Source organism: Peromyscus californicus, unplaced genomic scaffold, assembly GCF_007827085.1.
Source record: "Peromyscus californicus insignis strain IS unplaced genomic scaffold, ASM782708v3 Scaffold_6__1_contigs__length_162567912, whole genome shotgun sequence".
NCBI classification, from domain to species: domain Eukaryota; kingdom Metazoa; phylum Chordata; class Mammalia; order Rodentia; family Cricetidae; genus Peromyscus; species Peromyscus californicus.
The window spans coordinates 100460936-100478689 of record NW_026294584.1 but is presented as its reverse complement, the minus strand read 5'-3'; the positions used below and the strand labels follow the sequence as shown (position 1 = coordinate 100478689).

Genomic DNA, 17754 nt, shown 5'->3' with positions numbered 1-17754 from the left:
GGCCAGCGTGCAGGAAGCCCTGGGTCCCATTCCCAGCACCGAACAAACAGGGCACAGTGGCATGTCCCTGGTAGCCCAGTGCTTGGGAGGTAGAGTTGGAAGGATCAGAAGTTCGAGATCATCTTTGGTTATACAGTGAGTATGAGACCCTCCTCGGCTAACTAGTTGAGACCATATCTCAAAACAACAACAACAACAACAACAACAACAACAACAACAACAAACCCATCAAACGAAACCCACTTCTTCCTCTCTCCTCCTACCTTGATGTTCCAGATGATTTGGTTCAGCTTGGAGTTTTGTTTTTGTGTTCTTGTTTTTTTGTCCCCAGCAAGGACAAGACCTAACACTACCTCTTAAGCACTTTTACCCACAAGTTTGCCTGGGCACACTGAAGTATTCCTTGGACCCTGTACACCAGTGTATTCAGGAAGACTTTGTTTTTGTTTAAAAAACGGAGTGTGCAGTCTCCTTAGATGTGGCAGTTCTTTAGAAAGGTAGTAGGCATGTGGGACCTGTGACACTTGCAGGCATCTCTGACACCTTCACCCATATGAACATCATGCTACAGACCAGCACTGAGAAAAACCAAAGTTGTCTTTGACGGTGAGTTTCCCAGCCATCGCTCCTTTCCCCTCCTGCCTGGCCCAGGCTGCCCAGGCGGGTGTCAGGCAGCCAAAGCCATGGGCTTGGGGCTCTGCCGAGCCTTGGGAGTTGGCAGGGCTGGTGAAGGTAATGGCTTGGCTTCTCCAGGGTACACACGTGTCCCCAGGGACCGCCTCCTCAGCTGTGACTTGTGGCTGGCAGCCTGCTCTTTCCCTTCCAGTTCACCCAGGTGAGGGAGTTGGGCCTCAAGCTCACAGTGAAAAGCTGGGCGTGTTCATCTGGGACTTGGGGCTTCCTTGGGCCCAGTTCTCCAGGCTCAGGGAAAACACAGCGAAACACTTGTGTTTTGCCAGAAAGACGGCCAGGACTAAATAGAGGCTTTGTGTCGGGTAGCTTCTCTGCTCACCCTGCCTTTGACTTTATGAGCTGTCTGCAGACACAGGGGCGAGAACCTGGGGTGAACCACGGCATCGGAGGCTTGTGACGGGTTCTCAAGTTGGGAAGCACTGGCTTAAGATGTCAGCAGGGCCATGCCAAGGCCCACTACGATACCTGTTTGTAGTTCTTAAATGAACGAATACACAATTGAACAAGGAGGCCTGCTCTGTTCTCCAGCCACCAGCAGCAGGTGTCGGTAGCTGGCTGGTGGGACTGGTAGACAACTGTCTCTGACTGGCTGCCAGATTAAAAGTCAGTCTCTGGCAAGAAGCACCCAGGGGTCACATCTATGACCCTGGCTTCATTAGTTAAAGATAACGGGTTCCTCCTGTTGAGCACTATTTGGAAGGAGCTTAAAGTAGAATCTGGGGCCCATGGATGTGCCTGTGCGGGTCACCCTGCCAGGCTGAGAGCTCTCCTGTGCCAAGGACTCAGCTCAATTCCCATAGACAGGAGAATCTTCACAGGGTACCGTCTCTGTCCCACTGATTCTTGCCAGCCAGCAGTGGTAGCCGATACCTGGATGTAGAGATCTAAGGGCCAGCCCAGGGCCTTGCCCTCTTGGCCTTTGGCCTCACTTCTCCAGCCCTGGCTTTACCTCCAGACTCCCATATCTGTAGCTTCTTCTTCCTCCACACTCCTTTTTTGAGCCTTCCAGAGGTGTCCAAGCTGGATTCTCTGGGCCACATTGGATGAAGAATTACCCCAAGCTACATTAAACCCAGCGTGCCCAAGCCACAGCCTCAGGGTTCTGAGAGAACAAATACATTGGTTTTGAATGACAGTGAAGCGTAATAAGCCATTCTGGGCTGCATGTTCATTGAACATCCTCTGCAGCTCCTAGCAAACATCATGAATCTGTGGGAAAATAAAAGGGTTAAGATATTTTTATTACATATACTTAATGCATGTGCATGTATATGTGTAGGTGCATGTGCTAGTGGACAACACCTGTCTCTTATCTTCCCTGGAAATCGCTGGTGCTAAAAGCCAGACCTAGGTGGCTTCTATTGAGAAAAAGAGTTGCCATCTGTTGCAATACTAAAAATTTCCACGAGGTGGAGATGTTGTGCCTTGAATGGCCTTGGCTCAGTGTGCTGGGTCCTAAGTGTCAATCTGATATTTGGAGCCCAGGGTGGTTCCTTGCCCACAAGGGCTCTTTTCATGTTTCCCTTTTCATGTTCCTTTCTCTGCACCATTCCTCCTAATTTACCTGTATATAACGTGGAAAAAGCACATTTTCCTCTGTGTGTTGTTTCTTGAGTATGTTGAATGGAGGTTCAGGTCACGGAGGTGGTGAGGGCCGCCTGGTTGGAGTTGGGGGGCAGGGTGTGTGCCTTCCTTTGTTGTACATTCTCAGTGTCTGTCTGCCAGCTCTCCATCCAGGCTCCAGTTCATGTAACCATTCTCCACCAAGCCTAGCCCATCCTAACCTCTTTTCCATTTCTTTATGCTTCAGAGGAGCCGGCAGGTGTACTCAAGCCTCCGAAAGCCACTGACCGTATGTTGCTGTCACTTAGGGGATTATGAGGGGATGGGACCTTGGGGTTCCTGCTGGAGGGGAATTTTCTGACTTGCATGAGGGGGAACTGAACTGCAGCCAGGCCCCCGAGTTGACCACTGGCAAGTCTCAGCCACTGGTGCTTTAAGGCCAGTTCCTCTAGCTCTCCCAGACCCGTTCTAAGCTTGTCGCCTCAGCTGATGCTTCCAACACGGGGGAAATAATGGGACAGGGGGATTGTGAGGTGTCTTGGAGATCTGTAGGTGGCCAGGGGAATGAGAAATGCTTGACCCATAATTCACAAGGTAAATCATAATTGTGATGATTGACCCAGGTAGTTAGTAGTGTTCCCCGAGTCCCATCGTTCCAAGGCTTCCCCCTTTGCTTCCCAAAGCCAAGCTCTGTCTGCTCTGAGGTCTGGAGGAGGAAATATGTGGAAAGGTGATGTGCAGGCCAGCTCCAGCTGCCCCCGCCTTCCTGCGCTGTCTCGGCAACGTGACTTAGAGTGTACAGCATCATGGCCTACTGCACAGGCCTCCCTGGAAGCCCCTTTCCCTGGCTCATCCTTGTGCGGACAGAGACACCCAGACAGGCCCGGCAGAGGTTCTACCTTGAGCGTTTTGGAAATGTCCTTTGAAAGGAATACCCTGCCTTTGCAGGGTTTCAGAGTCTGGCCAGTGAGGTCTTGTCCCCAGAAGGGCAGCTGTGACCTTGTCAAGAGAACATCTCCCAGAAGATGGGGATGACAAGACAGGACTGATCCCTTTATCCGTTCTCCTACTCCCCACTGCCACAACAAATGTGTGTGTGTGAGGAGGAAGGGATCCCCGGGACATAGCTTCTCTGGTCACTGGACTCTGGATCACCTCTCTTCCTCCTCCCCCATAGCCTGAGAGGAAAGGCTTGAGCAACCGCTAGTGTTCAGCCAGCTGAGTGTGTTGCACCATTTGGGTCCTGTCTCCTTGCTAGCCTGTGATCGGTCACATCTCTGAGCCTCAGTTCCCTCATCTGTGAAATAGGACTAATAACATAATAGAAATAGCCTCGTTTCGGCATACTGAGTCCTCAAGAGACGGAACGGAGTTGATTATAGTCATTGCTAGTGTATTACTAGTTGTACATGCACAGGGGCCACACCTGGTGCATGTGGAGGAAACTGAGGGCTGGAGATGGGATCAGATCTGAAGGTGGCTGGGTTGAACCCTAGAAAGATCTCCAGGGCCACCTCTCTGATACCTGCTTGTATCTTCCAGTGGATGACAACTTGGGCTTCCTCCCCACCTTTGGCCCCTGCTATGTGAACCTCTACGGCAGTCCCCGGGAGTTCACGGGTTTCCCAGACCCTTATGCAGAGCTCAACACAGGAAAGGTGAGCAGCCACATGCATGCCCTAAGGGTCTCCAGGCTGGCCTGGCAGTGTCTGGGCCCAGGTGATATTCACTGGGCCTTACGAGGCCTGAACAGACCTCTCCAAGCACCTCCTTCTGTTAGGCCTTCTGACTTCTTTCTCCTGGGCCAGATGGACCTGTTCACTGTCTCCATCCCGAGACACCCAGGCCCATCTCTCTCAGGAGGAGGATTGGTACATCCCCATTCTGTAGGGGTGAATTATATTATGTGGTCACGTGTTGTGCTCCCCACCCCTCACCCCTCTGCTGGCGACCCGACTTTCTCTTGCAGGGAGAAGGTGTGGCTTACCGAGGCAGGCTTCTGCTGTCTCTAGAGACCAGACTGGTGGAGCACAGTGAGCAGAAGGTGGAAGACCTTCCTGCTGATGATATCCTGCGTGTGGAGGTGAGGACATGGCTCTGGGAGAGAGCTGGTTCCCTGCTGGAAGTAGGGACAAGGTAGCTAAGGACTGTGGTAGAGGGCCTTCTTCAGTTCTGCTCCACATTTACTATGGCAACACTTCTGAGGGCCCCTGTGTCTCAACTGTAAGGTGGGAAAAGTATAATACCCCACCCCGGGGATGCTTTGAGGTTTAGGGGAGATAAATGAAAGTATTACAGAAACTCAGAGCTTGATGCAAAGTAGAACACTGTTTTGTAAGGGTTCCATGGGAACAGCCCGCCATGATCAGTTCAACACCATTTACCACTGACGTCTTCAAGCCCAGCATGCCACCAGGTAGCTGTTGTTAACCCCACATATGGATGAAGACTCTAAGAACCTTCAGAGCAGTGCATGCTCTCCAGGATCCTTTGGACACTGAAGTTAGTTACGTCTGGTTTCCATGCTGGCCCTCCTACCTGCCATTTGCCTCAGTTCCCCTGTCTGGAGTCATGTTTACTTTAGGAGATGGTGGTGAAAAGGGACTTGATGTAGGCACACAGTAGGCAAATGGTAAGGCTGGACATGTACACACAGTAGGTACATAGTAAGTGTTATCTGTCATCACCATTCCCATGCTTCAAAACTCAGCCTTTCGGCTCCTTTTTTTCTCCTCAGCTTTCCAAGGAGGTGACTATAAAGTCATGTAATTTTCTTTTCTTTTTCTTGGTTTTTCAAGACAGAGTTTCTCTGTGTAGTTTTGGTGCCTGTCCTGGAACTCGCTTTGTAGCCCAGGCTGGCCTCGAACTCACAGAGATCTGCCTGTCTCAGCCTCCCAAGTGCTGGGATTAAAGGTGTGCGCCACCACCGCCCAGCTAGAATCATGTAATTTTCATGCCAAGACACATGGATGTTTTACGCTGTCTCAGCCCTGTGCCTTGGGCTTGGAGAGGCCAATTTGAACTAAATATTCTGAGCACATGGTTGAGGCTGTCTAAGCCAACTGCAGGGTTTCCTGTGTGTGTGTGTGTGTGTGTGTGTGTGTGTGTGTGTGTGTGTGTGTGTGTGTGTGTGTGTGTCTGGGTGGTGCATGACTGTTGAGAGCTTTCAGCTCCTTTAAGGGGCAGATGAGGTATAGGCTGCCCTGAGGGACACTGCGGGAGACCTTGCTCTGTGGACATGGTGGTGCCATTGATGCTGGTTTGGATTAAAGAACAGCCTGACCTTGGAGGAGCAGATTGTTAAGAAACATGAGCGAATGCGCGTGGACCTGGAATGAGTTTGTTCAGTCAGTAACCAAGTCTGGAAGCTGTTCCTTTGGACCATCAGACACTCTCTTCCCAGCCAGGAATTTCTGGGTCCTGGTCATGGCTGGGGCCTGACATCTATGGGATCCGCCCTGCTGGGTATCTTGCGTGTCTCCTTGTGACCTCTGACCTGCTCACTCTGCCCACAGAAGTACCTCCGGAGGCGCAAATATTCCCTCTTTGCTGCCTTCTACTCAGCCACAATGCTGCAGGATGTGGATGACGCCATCCAGTTCGAGGTCAGCATTGGGAACTACGGAAACAAGTTCGACACCACTTGCCTGCCACTGGCCTCCACCACCCAGTACAGCCGAGCAGTCTTCGATGGTGGGTGAGGCCAGAAGGGACCCGGGTCATAGGGTAGACACCATTCCCTAAACCCTGCCTCCATGGAAACCACACCAAACCTCTTCTACTTCTTGTGCTGCCCCTCATATTCCTCTTGGGGGGGTCCGCTGTACCCATAGGATGGGCTCCTACAGGCTCTGCAGTTGCCCTGGTCCTGAACCACCTCCATCAACACATGGGGTGTGGGGGCTTGACTTGGAGACCTTGGAGATGTGAACTCGGGTTTGCCAGGGCATTCTGTCTATCAGCCCTCTCGTTTTGATGGGAGAGCCACAGCAGTCTGTTCCCCCACAAAGTGTACTCAGGTACCTTGTCTGTGTACTGGGGACTACCAGCCATACCACAAGCATCTAAGGGGCGAGGAGAGTAGGACCTGTCTATCTTAAGTCCTCTCTCAAGCTGGGCCAGTTCTGAAAGCCCAGTGGCCTGAGCACCATGCTTTGCAGAGCCGTGTTCCACCGCCCCGGGCCTCTGCACAGTGCTCAGGCCCCTCTCCCCTCCCTGCAGGGTGCCACTACTATTACTTGCCTTGGGGCAACGTGAAGCCAGTGGTGGTGCTGTCCTCATACTGGGAAGACATCAGCCATCGAATTGAGACTCAAAATCAGCTCCTGCGGATCGCTGACCGGCTGGTGAGTGCGATCCTGTCCAGACCTGGTGCCTGGCCTCTAACCCTGCCAGAAATATCTGCAGACTTGTAGAGAAGATGGGGTATGAAGGGTGCTGGGCTCACCCCAGGTGGATGTGGGATGACTGAGGGACAGAGAGCTGAGAGATAGCTGGGGTGTCAGGATATGCCCGGTGCTTATTACTAGATGCCTCTTGACTCTGATACCACATACAATAGTTTCGCCAGAAACTTCCAGCCAGAAGCCAGATGCTAGAGCTCCAAACTTAGATCCTGGTGGCATTCATGGGTGCTGAGGGAGAGGTGTGGAATATGGAGGGGAGCAGCTAAGGAGCATCAAGAGGATGTCATGGGGACAATGGGAAGATGTAGAAGAGGTCCCCACCTAGGATATCATGGCAAGGACTCAGGGGAGGGTGAGTCCCAGTCCCAGAAGGTCCTGGGAGGAAGGCGGCTTTTTAGGGAGTTTGTGGAACTTGAGCTGCCTGGCCTTGATACATTCGTCTTGGGGAGATGAAGGGCTTTGAGAGAAATGATCTGGGGTTCAAAGCTGGGAACCTGGGGAGAGGAACAGTGTTTGGATGACAGAGTAGTTCTGCTTTGGGGGTGAGGAGAGGGTTCTGGGAACCTCTCTGCACTTTCAGGTCTGCCTGGTGCTTGGACAAGGCATGCACAAGAGTCTCGAGAGGGCTCAGGTGTAGAGTTAAGGGAGGGGAGAAGGATGCTGGGAAGCTGCTGGTTCAGGCAGTGGCTCTGGGCTCCTTACCACGGAGCATCACCCGAGGGAGGCCAGAATGGCTACAGGGCAGGAATGAGGGGCAGCAGCGGGGAGGAGGGTGAAGAGGCCTGGGGATGACTGAGGAGCACAATTGGAGAGGAGGCAGAAAGGCGAGGAAGGGCTGATGTCCTAGAAACTGGCAGTTGGTGGTGATGGGGAACTTGGAGTTAGAGGCTGTGCTGTCCCTGTCCCGCCCTCCACGCTACTCCTCGTTATCCCACCAGAAGGTCGCAGTTCCCCACAGCAGGGCCTGCGTTTTCTCCTTAGGGTTTTCCCTCAGGGTGGAGCACATGTCACATGCTCAGGAAGGCTGATGCATGGAGAGGGCTGCTTGGGGCACTGAAGCAGCCTTGGGCCTGACAGGTATTTCAAGGTTGGCCTCTGCCTTCCAGCTCAGGGCTGAGGCCTAGGGACAGTGCCCAGAGAAGTGCCAGAGAAGAAGATCAGATGAAGGCCCAAGAGAACCAGCTCTGAGAATCTGGTCCTTATGCCCAGTGGTGGCTCCATGGCTGCTGGAGGAGACTGGTTAGCTCCGGATCTGGCTGTGTGGCTGACTCCAGAAAGGATAAGGACAGACAGAGGAGTCTCAGAGAGATTCACTCCCCTCTGGGGGGGTCAGGCCTGGACAGAGGAGTCTCAGAGAGATCCACTCCCCTGTGGGGAGTCAGGCCTGGCCTCAGGGTGGCAGCTGGTACAGGATGCATTCAGGCTAGGAAGAAGTTCTAACTAGCAAGGGAACCCCCTGTGGCCATGTGTGAGACTGGGGTTCCGAGGTTGAGGGTCCGGGTGGGGAGTCCTGGAAGGTGCTGGCAGATTGATTGTGTCTGGATTTGCTTTGTCTTGTTCCTATTATCTATTCCCTTCTGGCTCAGGGACAGAGCCTGGGGGTTGGGTCCCCTTCCATGGTGACACTCCTGACCTAGGCTTGCCTGTTCCACAGGAAGCTAGCCTGGAGCAGGTCCACCTGGCTCTGAAGGCACAGTGTTCCTCCGAGGACATGGACGCCCTGGTGGCTCAACTGACAGAGGAGCTCCTTGCAGACTGCAGGTAGGGGGTACTTGGCACCCTCAGATGCCTCTCCTAGCTCAGCCGACGACGCTGTCTCCCCGGGAGTGTTCGTGTGTGGTGGTGAGCAGAGGCACGTCTCCCAGCCACGCTTGGCCAGCAGTCTGGCCAGTGCTGAGCCCAGAGGTGGTGGAGTCGGCACTGGGAGTTGAAAAGGTGACGTTTAGAACAGGTCATAAATCTCCCCGCAGCAGCAGCAGCAGCTGTGGGCTGGGCGACCGGCTTACCTGAATGGGAAGCATTGTGTGTCTGATCCCCGACCTCATAGCTCCCTGATGGAATCTCCAGGAGAAGCTGGGGTGGGGGCACCCCTCCTTCCCCCAAGGCCATGTTGTCGGGGACCATGGTTTCTGTTTAGGTTTCTACTGCACATGGCTGATTGTCAACTTCAGGAAAGGGGGGCCTGGGAGTGAGGGAGAATGGGAATGCGGGTCAGCAGACGGGGCTCACCTCGGCGTCTCTTCCACATCCAGGAGGCCTAGGGTTAGTCACTGCGAAGGGGGCTTTGAAGTTGAACTTGGCCTGAAGAATGACTTCTTAACCATATCTGATCAACATAAGACTGGCACTGTGAGGAGGATTAAGTAACAGGAAGTGTGGTTACCCCAGTGACAGATGCAAGGAAGCCCACCCCTCACCACAGTCTGGGCGCTTTTGGTAGCTCCGCTTCTTCGGGCCTTGGTTTCTCAGCTATGAAATGGACTTGGTCATAGCCACTCTTCTGCATTCTATGGGGTTCAGTATGAAGGTTGCCACCCCCACCCCCCACCCCAACCCCATCTTCTCCTCTCTCAGGCCAGCTAGAAAGCCCTGTTGAAGGGATCAGAGAAATGCCCTCACCGCAAGAGATGCGTAACTGTGGTGCCTAGGCACTTGCGTACCCTGCTTATGAAGGGTGCCTTCAGCAGATCAAGTGTTCCCAAAGGAACAGCGCCCCCCTGCCCTGCCCCAGGCAGGCCATGCCTCCATTCTCCATACCCTCCTGAAACCAGCTCAGGCCCAGCTGTATTGGTAAGAGTGCCACTTGAGCCCTCTAGATATGACAGGGAGTGAGAAGTGGGGTCTGTGGGAACTCAGGGCAGATGCCTCTGACAGGGGAATCTTCCCGAAGAAAGATGCCTGGTGGAAATGGTAGGGTAGCAAGTGGAGAGGAGGCTGCCAGGACCACGGCATGTAGTACTGAAATGCCTGCTGTCTGCAGGGGTACCAAGGACAGCTGATGCAGGGCAGGTTTGGGGGGCTCTACCAAGGAAAGCTCAGGCTTGGGTATGTTGAGGAAGGAGCCCCCTGGATCAGTTGCTTGCTGTAGCTTCAGGGTGATGAGAGAGGAGACCCAGGACCGGTAAGTGACCTAAGATACAGGCAGCTAAGGTAAAGATGCTGGGGAGGGTGGGTGTCGAGGGGGCTCAGGGGAGCACAGATTTTGGGAAGTTTGTGTGTCTTCACTAATCATAAACCTCTAATCATGCCATTCTCTGAGGGCCAGATAAGGAAACTGAGGTACACAGGGACTGATTGACACACCCAGATTCACGTGTCAAGTAAGTGGAAGAGTGTCCTTGTGTTACTCAGTCACAGATAGAACTGGGGGCCCAGGAAAGACCCAGTATGATTACCTAGCTGAGGCCATGACAGTTGGGTGCGCTTTGGGGCCATTCTCTGAGGGGTTTGGCAGGAGGAAAGCAGAGTGGGAGTGATGAGGCATCGGGAAGCTGGTCTTGGTCTGGAGGTGGAAGGAATAGGGTGCTGGAGGGGCACATGGGGGTACAATCAGCTTGCAGGGGCCCCAGGGTGGGGCACCTTCACAGAGCATCCTGCACCCTGGCCATGCCTACAGAGAGACTACTGTGCCCAGTGATGCCACTTCAGGGACAGAGGCTGGCGGAACATGGGTCTCCGAAGTACTGCTCATGGCAGTTGTGGGGTGGAACAGGCGAATTTGTGGGGCTGGGAGTTTGGAAACGGGTGGGACCCAATCCCTGGCAAGTCTGAGGTGCTGGGTCACTGGAGGCTGTGGTTCTTGGTCCCAGGCTGTCCTCAGTGCTCTCTCAGGGAGGATTTATCTGAAACACTCTGCCAAGCCAGGCTCTTCTGTCACTCTCCTGGGGGTAGGAAGATGCCCAGGCCTCTGGGGGCATCAGCCAGGACAGGAGCCTAGACGGGGCTGGGGGTGAGTTCCCATCCTCTCAGGGTCTGATGGGATCTTCAGGGAAGGGACTCCAGATCCATCCTTTTGGGAACTACCTGAGGGAACCATGCTGCCTGAGACTTCAGCATGAGCAGGTGTCATGGCTGATTAGGGCTGATTGCTTACTATCAGCCTTACTGTCTCCAGCCAGGGCCCTTCCCTACCTCCTCCCCCTGCTCCACGCAGTCAAGCCGTCTTCTCTGATCTCTGGGCTCACTGCTTCTCCTCTTCGTGTGTCTGCCCTGTCAGCTGGTCCAGGCTGTGTCTCAGGCCACACATGCCTGACACATGTCATCTCCATCGCCTGTCTCCTCCTGTCTCCACAGGTCCACCACCTTCAGAGATCACAGCACAAACTCTAGCGGCTCACACAGCCTTCCTCTCCCCTCTCCTCCCCAGCCCAGCCACACACCCTTCCTTTCTCACCCTCTCTTCCCCAGTTTCCAGTTGGCATCCTGGAGAGGACTGTTTTCCCCACAGGGCGCCTCATAGCCCTCATCCCTCGGAGTCTTGCCGGCTTGTTGGACCCTCCCCACCCCATCATGCACCCCTTGCCTCTGTGCATTACTTTTGGCCGTCATGCTGTTCCATTAGACGCAAAGCCCTTCCTAGCATTCTGCACAGGAGTAGCTCCGGTCAGCCCTGAAGGTGCAGATCAGGGCCGCTTTTTCCAGGGAAAACTCCCAGGCTGCTCCTGTAGGGGATGGCAGGCTGCCTCAGTTTCTCCTCAGGAGAAGGCCAAGTTGGGGAAGGGTCATCTTTTTGGACTCAACCTGTAGCTCAACTCAAGAGGGACGCCAGCTCACTCTCCAGGGGACTGGCCCTGGTACAGTCACCAACTTGGTCCCCAGGGACAGGTGGTGACTTGGTGAGCAGCTCTGCTCCGGGTTATGTGGCCCACCTCCCATTTGTAGGGAGGGCTAGGGATGCCATCTCCTCCTCAGACTCCCTCCTTTCTGTACCCCTGTATTGGACTTCCCTGCGGGCGAGAAAGAGCCAGGGCATCTTGTGAGGGGTAAGGACAGTGCTTGGCTGGTCTTGCGGAGTTTGGGTTGGGTGGTCTGCTGGAGGGTCCTCCCTGTTTTCTGACCTTGACTGGCCTTCTCTAGCCCTCTGCTCCATTGCGCACCAGGGCCCCTCACCCCACCATGCAAGGCCTCCACCCGCTGCCGCCGGCCCGGGGCTGCCGTCCGCGGCACCCTCGGGGCAGTAAATATTATATTACCACAGGGTGTGCAGTACGTGACCTGAGACGGGCCCCGGGGCTTAAGTTTCCCCGAGATGGAGCTCGCGCACCCGCTCCCCCCACCCTAAAAATTCAATTAAAAAAAATAACAGGAAAGACGCAGCGCGCCGAGGGCCTGCCAGAGCGGTGCCGTGGCGCTCCGGCGGTAATTGGTTCTGCATAGCTCGGGGAAATTGGCAGAAAAAATAAATCAGCCGGGAGCCGGGAGTCCAGACGCTGCGGGGAGGGGGCGGGGGCTGCAGCGTGGAGCAGGCCTGGCGCAGCAGCGTTGACGAATGTCCTGTTTGAGGGCAAGGGCTGGGCCAGCTGGAGGGTCCTGCTTGGGGAGGGAGAACTGGAGCTCAGCCCCTCTTTTCTAGCATTTCTCCTGGGTGTGCTCATCCAGCTCCGGAACGGCGTGGAGCGTCCATCTGCGGGGGCCTTTAGAGTCCCTGTGTGATGGGTCGGGGATCAGAGATCTTTGCCCCCACACAGGATGAAGTTTAATTTACCCCCTCACTTGGGCTTCAGCGCTGTTAGCTGAGGGCTGCAGTACCCCAGCAGGGCTCAGAAGGCTTTCCAAAGCTCAGGATTCTGGGAGGGCCGTCTCGGGGCAGCCAGGGTGGATGCTTCTGTATTCACAGTTGCTGGCCTCCCCACAGCGTCTGCAGTAGCTAGTCAGGGGTCCATAAATTTCTTTCTTGGAGAAAGTATGCGCCCAACACAGAAGGGATTTATTTTAGTATGGGGCAACTTAGACTCTAGCCTCTGCCCTAGACAACACAAGGCGGGCGGGAAAGGGACCCTCTAGGTCCTTTGAGAGCTTGTAGTCAGCTTGGAGAGCGAACACTCATACAAAAGAACCCACCAAACTGGAGGGTGAGGATGAGGCCCAAAAGGATCGCCTGGGAATAAAGAGGCATGTTTCAGAGTGGGAGGGCCAAGAGTGTGTGCGGGAGATTTCCTGGAGCAGGCAGGCCACACTAAGGTGAGCACCCAGCAGGCTGGCAGGGAGCAGGGACCCTATAAATGTGCATGCTTATGTGTACATGCACCTGCCTCTGTGGTGTGTGGAGCCCTGGTGAACGAGCACATTCCACCTGTCTCTCACAGCCAGCCCCTGTGTGACATCCGTGAAATACCTTCTGTTACCCACCTTGATCAATATCTGTTCCGGCAACGTACCCGTCACCTGAGCCAGATCAAAGAAGCTGCCCTGGCCTTGAAGCTTGGCCACAGTGAACTCTCCACTGCCCTGGAGCAGGCCGAGGACTGGCTTCTTCGTCTCCGTGCCCTGGCTGAGGAGGTAGTGAATCCTGAGGGGCCTTTTCTTCTTCAGCCTCCCTGCCTCCTAGAATGCAGACTAAAGGTTTATACTGTGATACATTCCTGGATCTGTTGCTGGGTGACCTTGGGTAGGTCACTTAACCTTCTGAGCATTAGTATGCCCATTTGCAGGACACAGCAGCATACTTACTAGGTGTTACATAGTCCAACTCAGAGCCTGGCACACGGTAGGTACTCAATAGATGGCCTAGCCTGCCAAAGGATGTCAGAGCAAGGCTGGTATCAGAACCCAGAGTGCCTGGCTCTAGGTCTCATGTTGAAGCCTGCTTCCCCAAGAATCTGACTACTGGACCACTAGTGCCTGTGTGTAGGAAATGTGGATGGTGAGAAGGGATGGTACCCGGGCATGTACCTGGAGAGGGTGTCTGGGACAGAGGGCAATGGGAAAGGCTGCTTGGAAAGGGGTGATGAATGCTAGAGTTTCCCTGGGTAGGGCAGTAGGCATATGACCAATTCCCTGGGCATATCCTCATAGCAGTGAGGACTGTCCCCCAGGCTGGTCATTGGCAGCCTCTGGAGCCTTGCTCCTGATCCTACCCTCTTCACAGACTTTATGCTATGGCTAGGAGAGGGCAAGGGCTGGAGAATCCTCCTCAAAAATCCTTCCAGTTTCTACCCCCAGGTCTGGGACCTCACTCACTCTGAGGAGCCCTGGAAAGGTAGTGAGGAGCCGCTGTGGTGGTGGCATCTACTCCTGAAAGCCTGCAGACCTTAGGGTCCTAGGGTTAGCAGGAGGAAGGAGGCTCCTCTGGGCAGACCACATCTTCCACAAGAGAAGACTTAAGAGTTGGGCTCCATGCTCTGTGCAGGGGCATCTTCCCAGAAACCCATGGGCATCTAAGGCATTCGTGGGAGTTCCTCTGTAAGCTGAGGGCCACAGGCAGGGCCCTGAGTGGCCAGTATGGGATGGGAGCTGGGTGAGGCAAGACCTTTGTGGCCTTTGAGTCAGAGGTCAGGCATGGCTCTGGACATGTCACCATCCCCACCTTGACTGCCACCCTTTCTCCAGCCCCAGAACAGCCTGCCAGACATCATCATCTGGATGCTGCAGGGTGATAAGCGCGTGGCCTACCAACGGGTACCCACCCATGAAGTCCTCTTCTCCCGGCGGGGGCCCAGCTACTGTGGCAGGAATTGTGGAAAGCTGCAGACCATCTTTCTGAAAGTGAGTGTTCTCTCTGCGAGGGCCACCATAGGATTTTCTCAACACAAGGCCTTTTTCAGCTTCCCCTGGCTCCCCATCCAGTCCTGTTCTGGAACTATCTGAAAGTCCTCAGACTTTCATCTTGGGAAGGGAGGGGTATTTGAGTAAAATAACTTTCTTTTTCTTCAGTTCCCCCCAGACTCTCCAGACCCCAGGCAGAGAGTCTAGGAGGCTTGCTGGTAGGAGCTGGAATCTGGGTTGGAAGTGAACTAGGAAAACAGTGTGGTGGCACTCGCCTGTCCTAGCATTTGGGAGGTAGAGGCAGGAGGATCAGGAATTCAAGTTCATCCTTGGCTACACATTGAGTTTGAGAACAGCCTGGGCCACATAAGATCCCATTGGGAAAAAAAAAAGAAGTAAATTAAGGGCCCCATGTGTGTGTTTGTATGTGTTCAAGACTTTATTGCTTACTGGGACTGGTCTCTTTCAGGAATCATTCCTGACTCTAAGATGGCCTCCAGCCCTGTCTCAGTGGCCTCAGCAACAGTTGATGAGGGGAGTGTGAGTGGGTGCTTGTGGAAGGGCTCCCATCATCTTCTCTAGGTGAACACTGGGCTACAGAGCCCCAGCGGTTTGGTCATGGCTTCAGGCAGAGGATCAGAACACAGCGCCCCCTTGTGAGATAACTTCTAAGTGTACAGCCATTCTCCGTGGCCAGGGAGTCAGCGGTCCACTCCCAGTGGCTTCGAATGGCTCTGCTTTCAAGGCCTCCTCAGCCTCCACGGCTTGCCTCCATTCCAGCCTGGCCCACGTCCCCAAAGTCAGTGCTGCAGTTCTTCCCTTCTTTACATGCTACCTCAATCTTCAGTCTTCCAAGAGGTAATCGTTGACCCTACCACAGCCTCGGCCCCTCTGGGTAGAGTCCCTCCTGGCTGCTGGCTTACCCATTTTTGGTTGGCCAGTCATTCTTATTGCCCTTTGGGGTGGGAAGAGAGGGCTGGCTCCAGCTGGATTGCCAGTGCTGGTTGGAGTTCGGTCTGGCCTTGGCCAGGTCACCGAATCTCTCTAAACAGTCCGCTTTCTCCCCACCTACGAGATGGGAACGAGGCTGTCTACCTCACAGGCGTTGAGGGCTGAACTAGACAGTGCATGCACTGCTTCAAGAACCAGGTGGTGAGCAGACGCTTGTTCCTCTCTCCCTCTGCCCTTCTCTTTCTTTTGGGGCTGTCCCTTGCTCTACAGATGCCACATTTGGAGATCTGTTATAGGCAGTGTGCTGGATAGTTTTATGTCAACTTGGCGCAAACTAGTCATCTGAGAGGCAGGAACCTCAATTTAAAAAGTGCCTCCATAAGATTGGATTACAGGCAAGTCTATAGTACATTTTCTTAATTAGTAATTGATGGGAGAGGACCCAGCCCATTGTGGGCGGTGTCACCCCTGGGCTGGTTGTTCTGGGTGCTATAAGAAAGCAGGATGAGCAAGCCATGAGGAACAAGCCAGTAAGCAGCACCCCTCCATGGCCTCTGCATCAGCTCCTGCCTTCAGGTTCCTGCCCTGTTTGAGTTCCTGTCCTGACTTTCTTCAATGATGAACAGCGATATGGAAGTGTAAGCCAAATAAACCCTTTCTCCTCAAGTTGCTTTTGGTCATGGTGTTTCATCATAGCAACGGTAATCCTAACTGAGGTAGCCAGGAATACGATAATCAGTACACTGGGAGATTGATCTTTCAGAGGGGAGGATGTGGGTCGTGTGTGTGTGTGTGTGTGTGTGTGTGTGTGTGTGTGTGTGTGTGCGTGTGCGTGCGCGTGCGCGTGCGCGTGCGTGCGTGTGTGTGTGTGTGTGTGTGTGTGTGTGTGTGTGTGGAATCATGACTTTCCCACCTGCTCCTGGACCATCTGAGGTACCTTCTTGGTTTTAACCTCAAGTTCTGGCCTCAGATTGCCCTCCTAGGCTGACCGTCTCCAAGTGCATGTGGAATGTGGAAGGGGAGACAGTGTGGGAATGGGCTGGCTGGGCAATGGGTGGTGAGTGTGGGCAGGCTGTAGGCAGGCCTGGTAGGCTCTGGAGCACCTCTCCCTCCAGTTCTGACCTCTTGGCCCTGAAGCCTCTAGGAGGTGAGCTGAGAATGTTCCCTGATTCCAAGCAAAGGAGGGAAAAAGAAAAGATAGAGAACTGTTTCTCGAAGTCTTCCCATTGGGTTCATGAGCCTGCCAGTAGCTCCTGAGCAAGCGCTACAAAAATGTTGGCAGCGGGCAGAGACCAAGCAAACACTGGTGTTCCTTAACTTAAACCCAAGCTGGAAAAAGTGAGCACCAGCCGAGGAGAGGAGCCCCAAACTAGACATTTCTTTATTTGCTGTTGCTATTTTAGGTTGGGCAGGCTGGCCTGTCTGGGGGAGGCTGGTGGTGGGGAGCTCGAGGTGGGGGAGGAAAGGGAGGAGGCAGGCATTCCTGCCATGTCCCAAGGGCTGGTGGCTTGGAGGGGGAAAGGATAGCTAGCCACCCTGAGGGAGGGGACAGCCGAAGTGAGCACCACAGGGAGTTCCTGGGGACTGGTGGGGTAAGAGGTGCCTCCACACTCCTCCAAGGAACGGCAGAGGAGATGGGCTGAGGAATGGGTGAAGGCCAACCATCAATGGTCTATGCCGCTCCCTAAGCCTTCTCTTGGCCTGGCCTCTACCTCCAGGGGTCCAGGCCTTCTCCATCAGCTTGGGAACCCCCACCCTAGCTTCTCAGCCTTTTCTGAACCCACCCAGACTCCCTGCTGCTCTTACTCAGTGAGATATCTCTCACCATGGTGCCTCCTCTAGGGGATAGAGTGTCATTTTAAGAGAGAAGAACTCTGTTCCCCAAGGCCGAATCTAACCTTTGGCTTCAGTGAGATGGTGAAGTAATCGTGGGGAACATATATGTGTTTTTAAATGTTGGGTTGTTGTGGTTATTCCATTTGGCAGAGCTTCTGAAGCCCTCGGGATAAAAAAACCAGCTGAACAGCAGAAGAGTGGTTAACGTGCTGATAAGCACTTGAAATTGTGGGGACATTAGATGCAGTGTTCACGTCTAGCCAAAGCATGAAGTACTGAAACTGAAATGAAGTGGTTTTAATTGCTCCTCTTCTGGAGCTGGGTCCCTGCTCTTCTGTTTCTAGGATGGTGCTGTCCAGCACAGCAGCCATGTATAGATGTTTAAATTAGTTAATGCAAAATAAAATGAAAACCGCAGTTCCCTAGTTCCATGAGCTGCTTTTCAAATGGCTTGTGGCTGCCCTGTTGGACCTTGCAGATCCATTATAGTAGAAAGTTTCCTCAGATGATGGAAGTAAGAAGATGGCAGGAGAAAGGGATATTAGAGACGCTGTTGCAGACATGACCCCATCTGTAGAGAGCTCCTACATGGCTGCTACAG

The 17754-nt window shown here is 53.9% G+C and overlaps 1 protein-coding gene across 23 annotated transcripts in view; it reads left to right on the top strand.

Annotated features, from left to right (window-relative positions):
- Dysf (dysferlin) overlaps positions 1 to 17754 on the top strand; it is a 201430-nt gene that overhangs the window by 84433 nt on the left and 99243 nt on the right. For 14 of the 23 annotated variants that reach the window (XM_052718955.1, XM_052718949.1, XM_052718947.1 and 11 more), the window contains 8 exons: positions 2504 to 2545; positions 3799 to 3914; positions 4226 to 4339; positions 5772 to 5949; positions 6478 to 6602; positions 8317 to 8423; positions 12968 to 13160; positions 14211 to 14366. In XM_052718955.1, coding sequence (XP_052574915.1) covers positions 2504 to 2545; positions 3799 to 3914; positions 4226 to 4339; positions 5772 to 5949; positions 6478 to 6602; positions 8317 to 8423; positions 12968 to 13160; positions 14211 to 14366 — 1031 coding nt within the window. The remainder of the gene's footprint in view (positions 1 to 2503; positions 2546 to 3798; positions 3915 to 4225; positions 4340 to 5771; positions 5950 to 6477; positions 6603 to 8316; positions 8424 to 12967; positions 13161 to 14210; positions 14367 to 17754) is intronic. The other 9 variants (XM_052718958.1, XM_052718953.1, XM_052718951.1 and 6 more) reach the window with 1 other exon arrangement.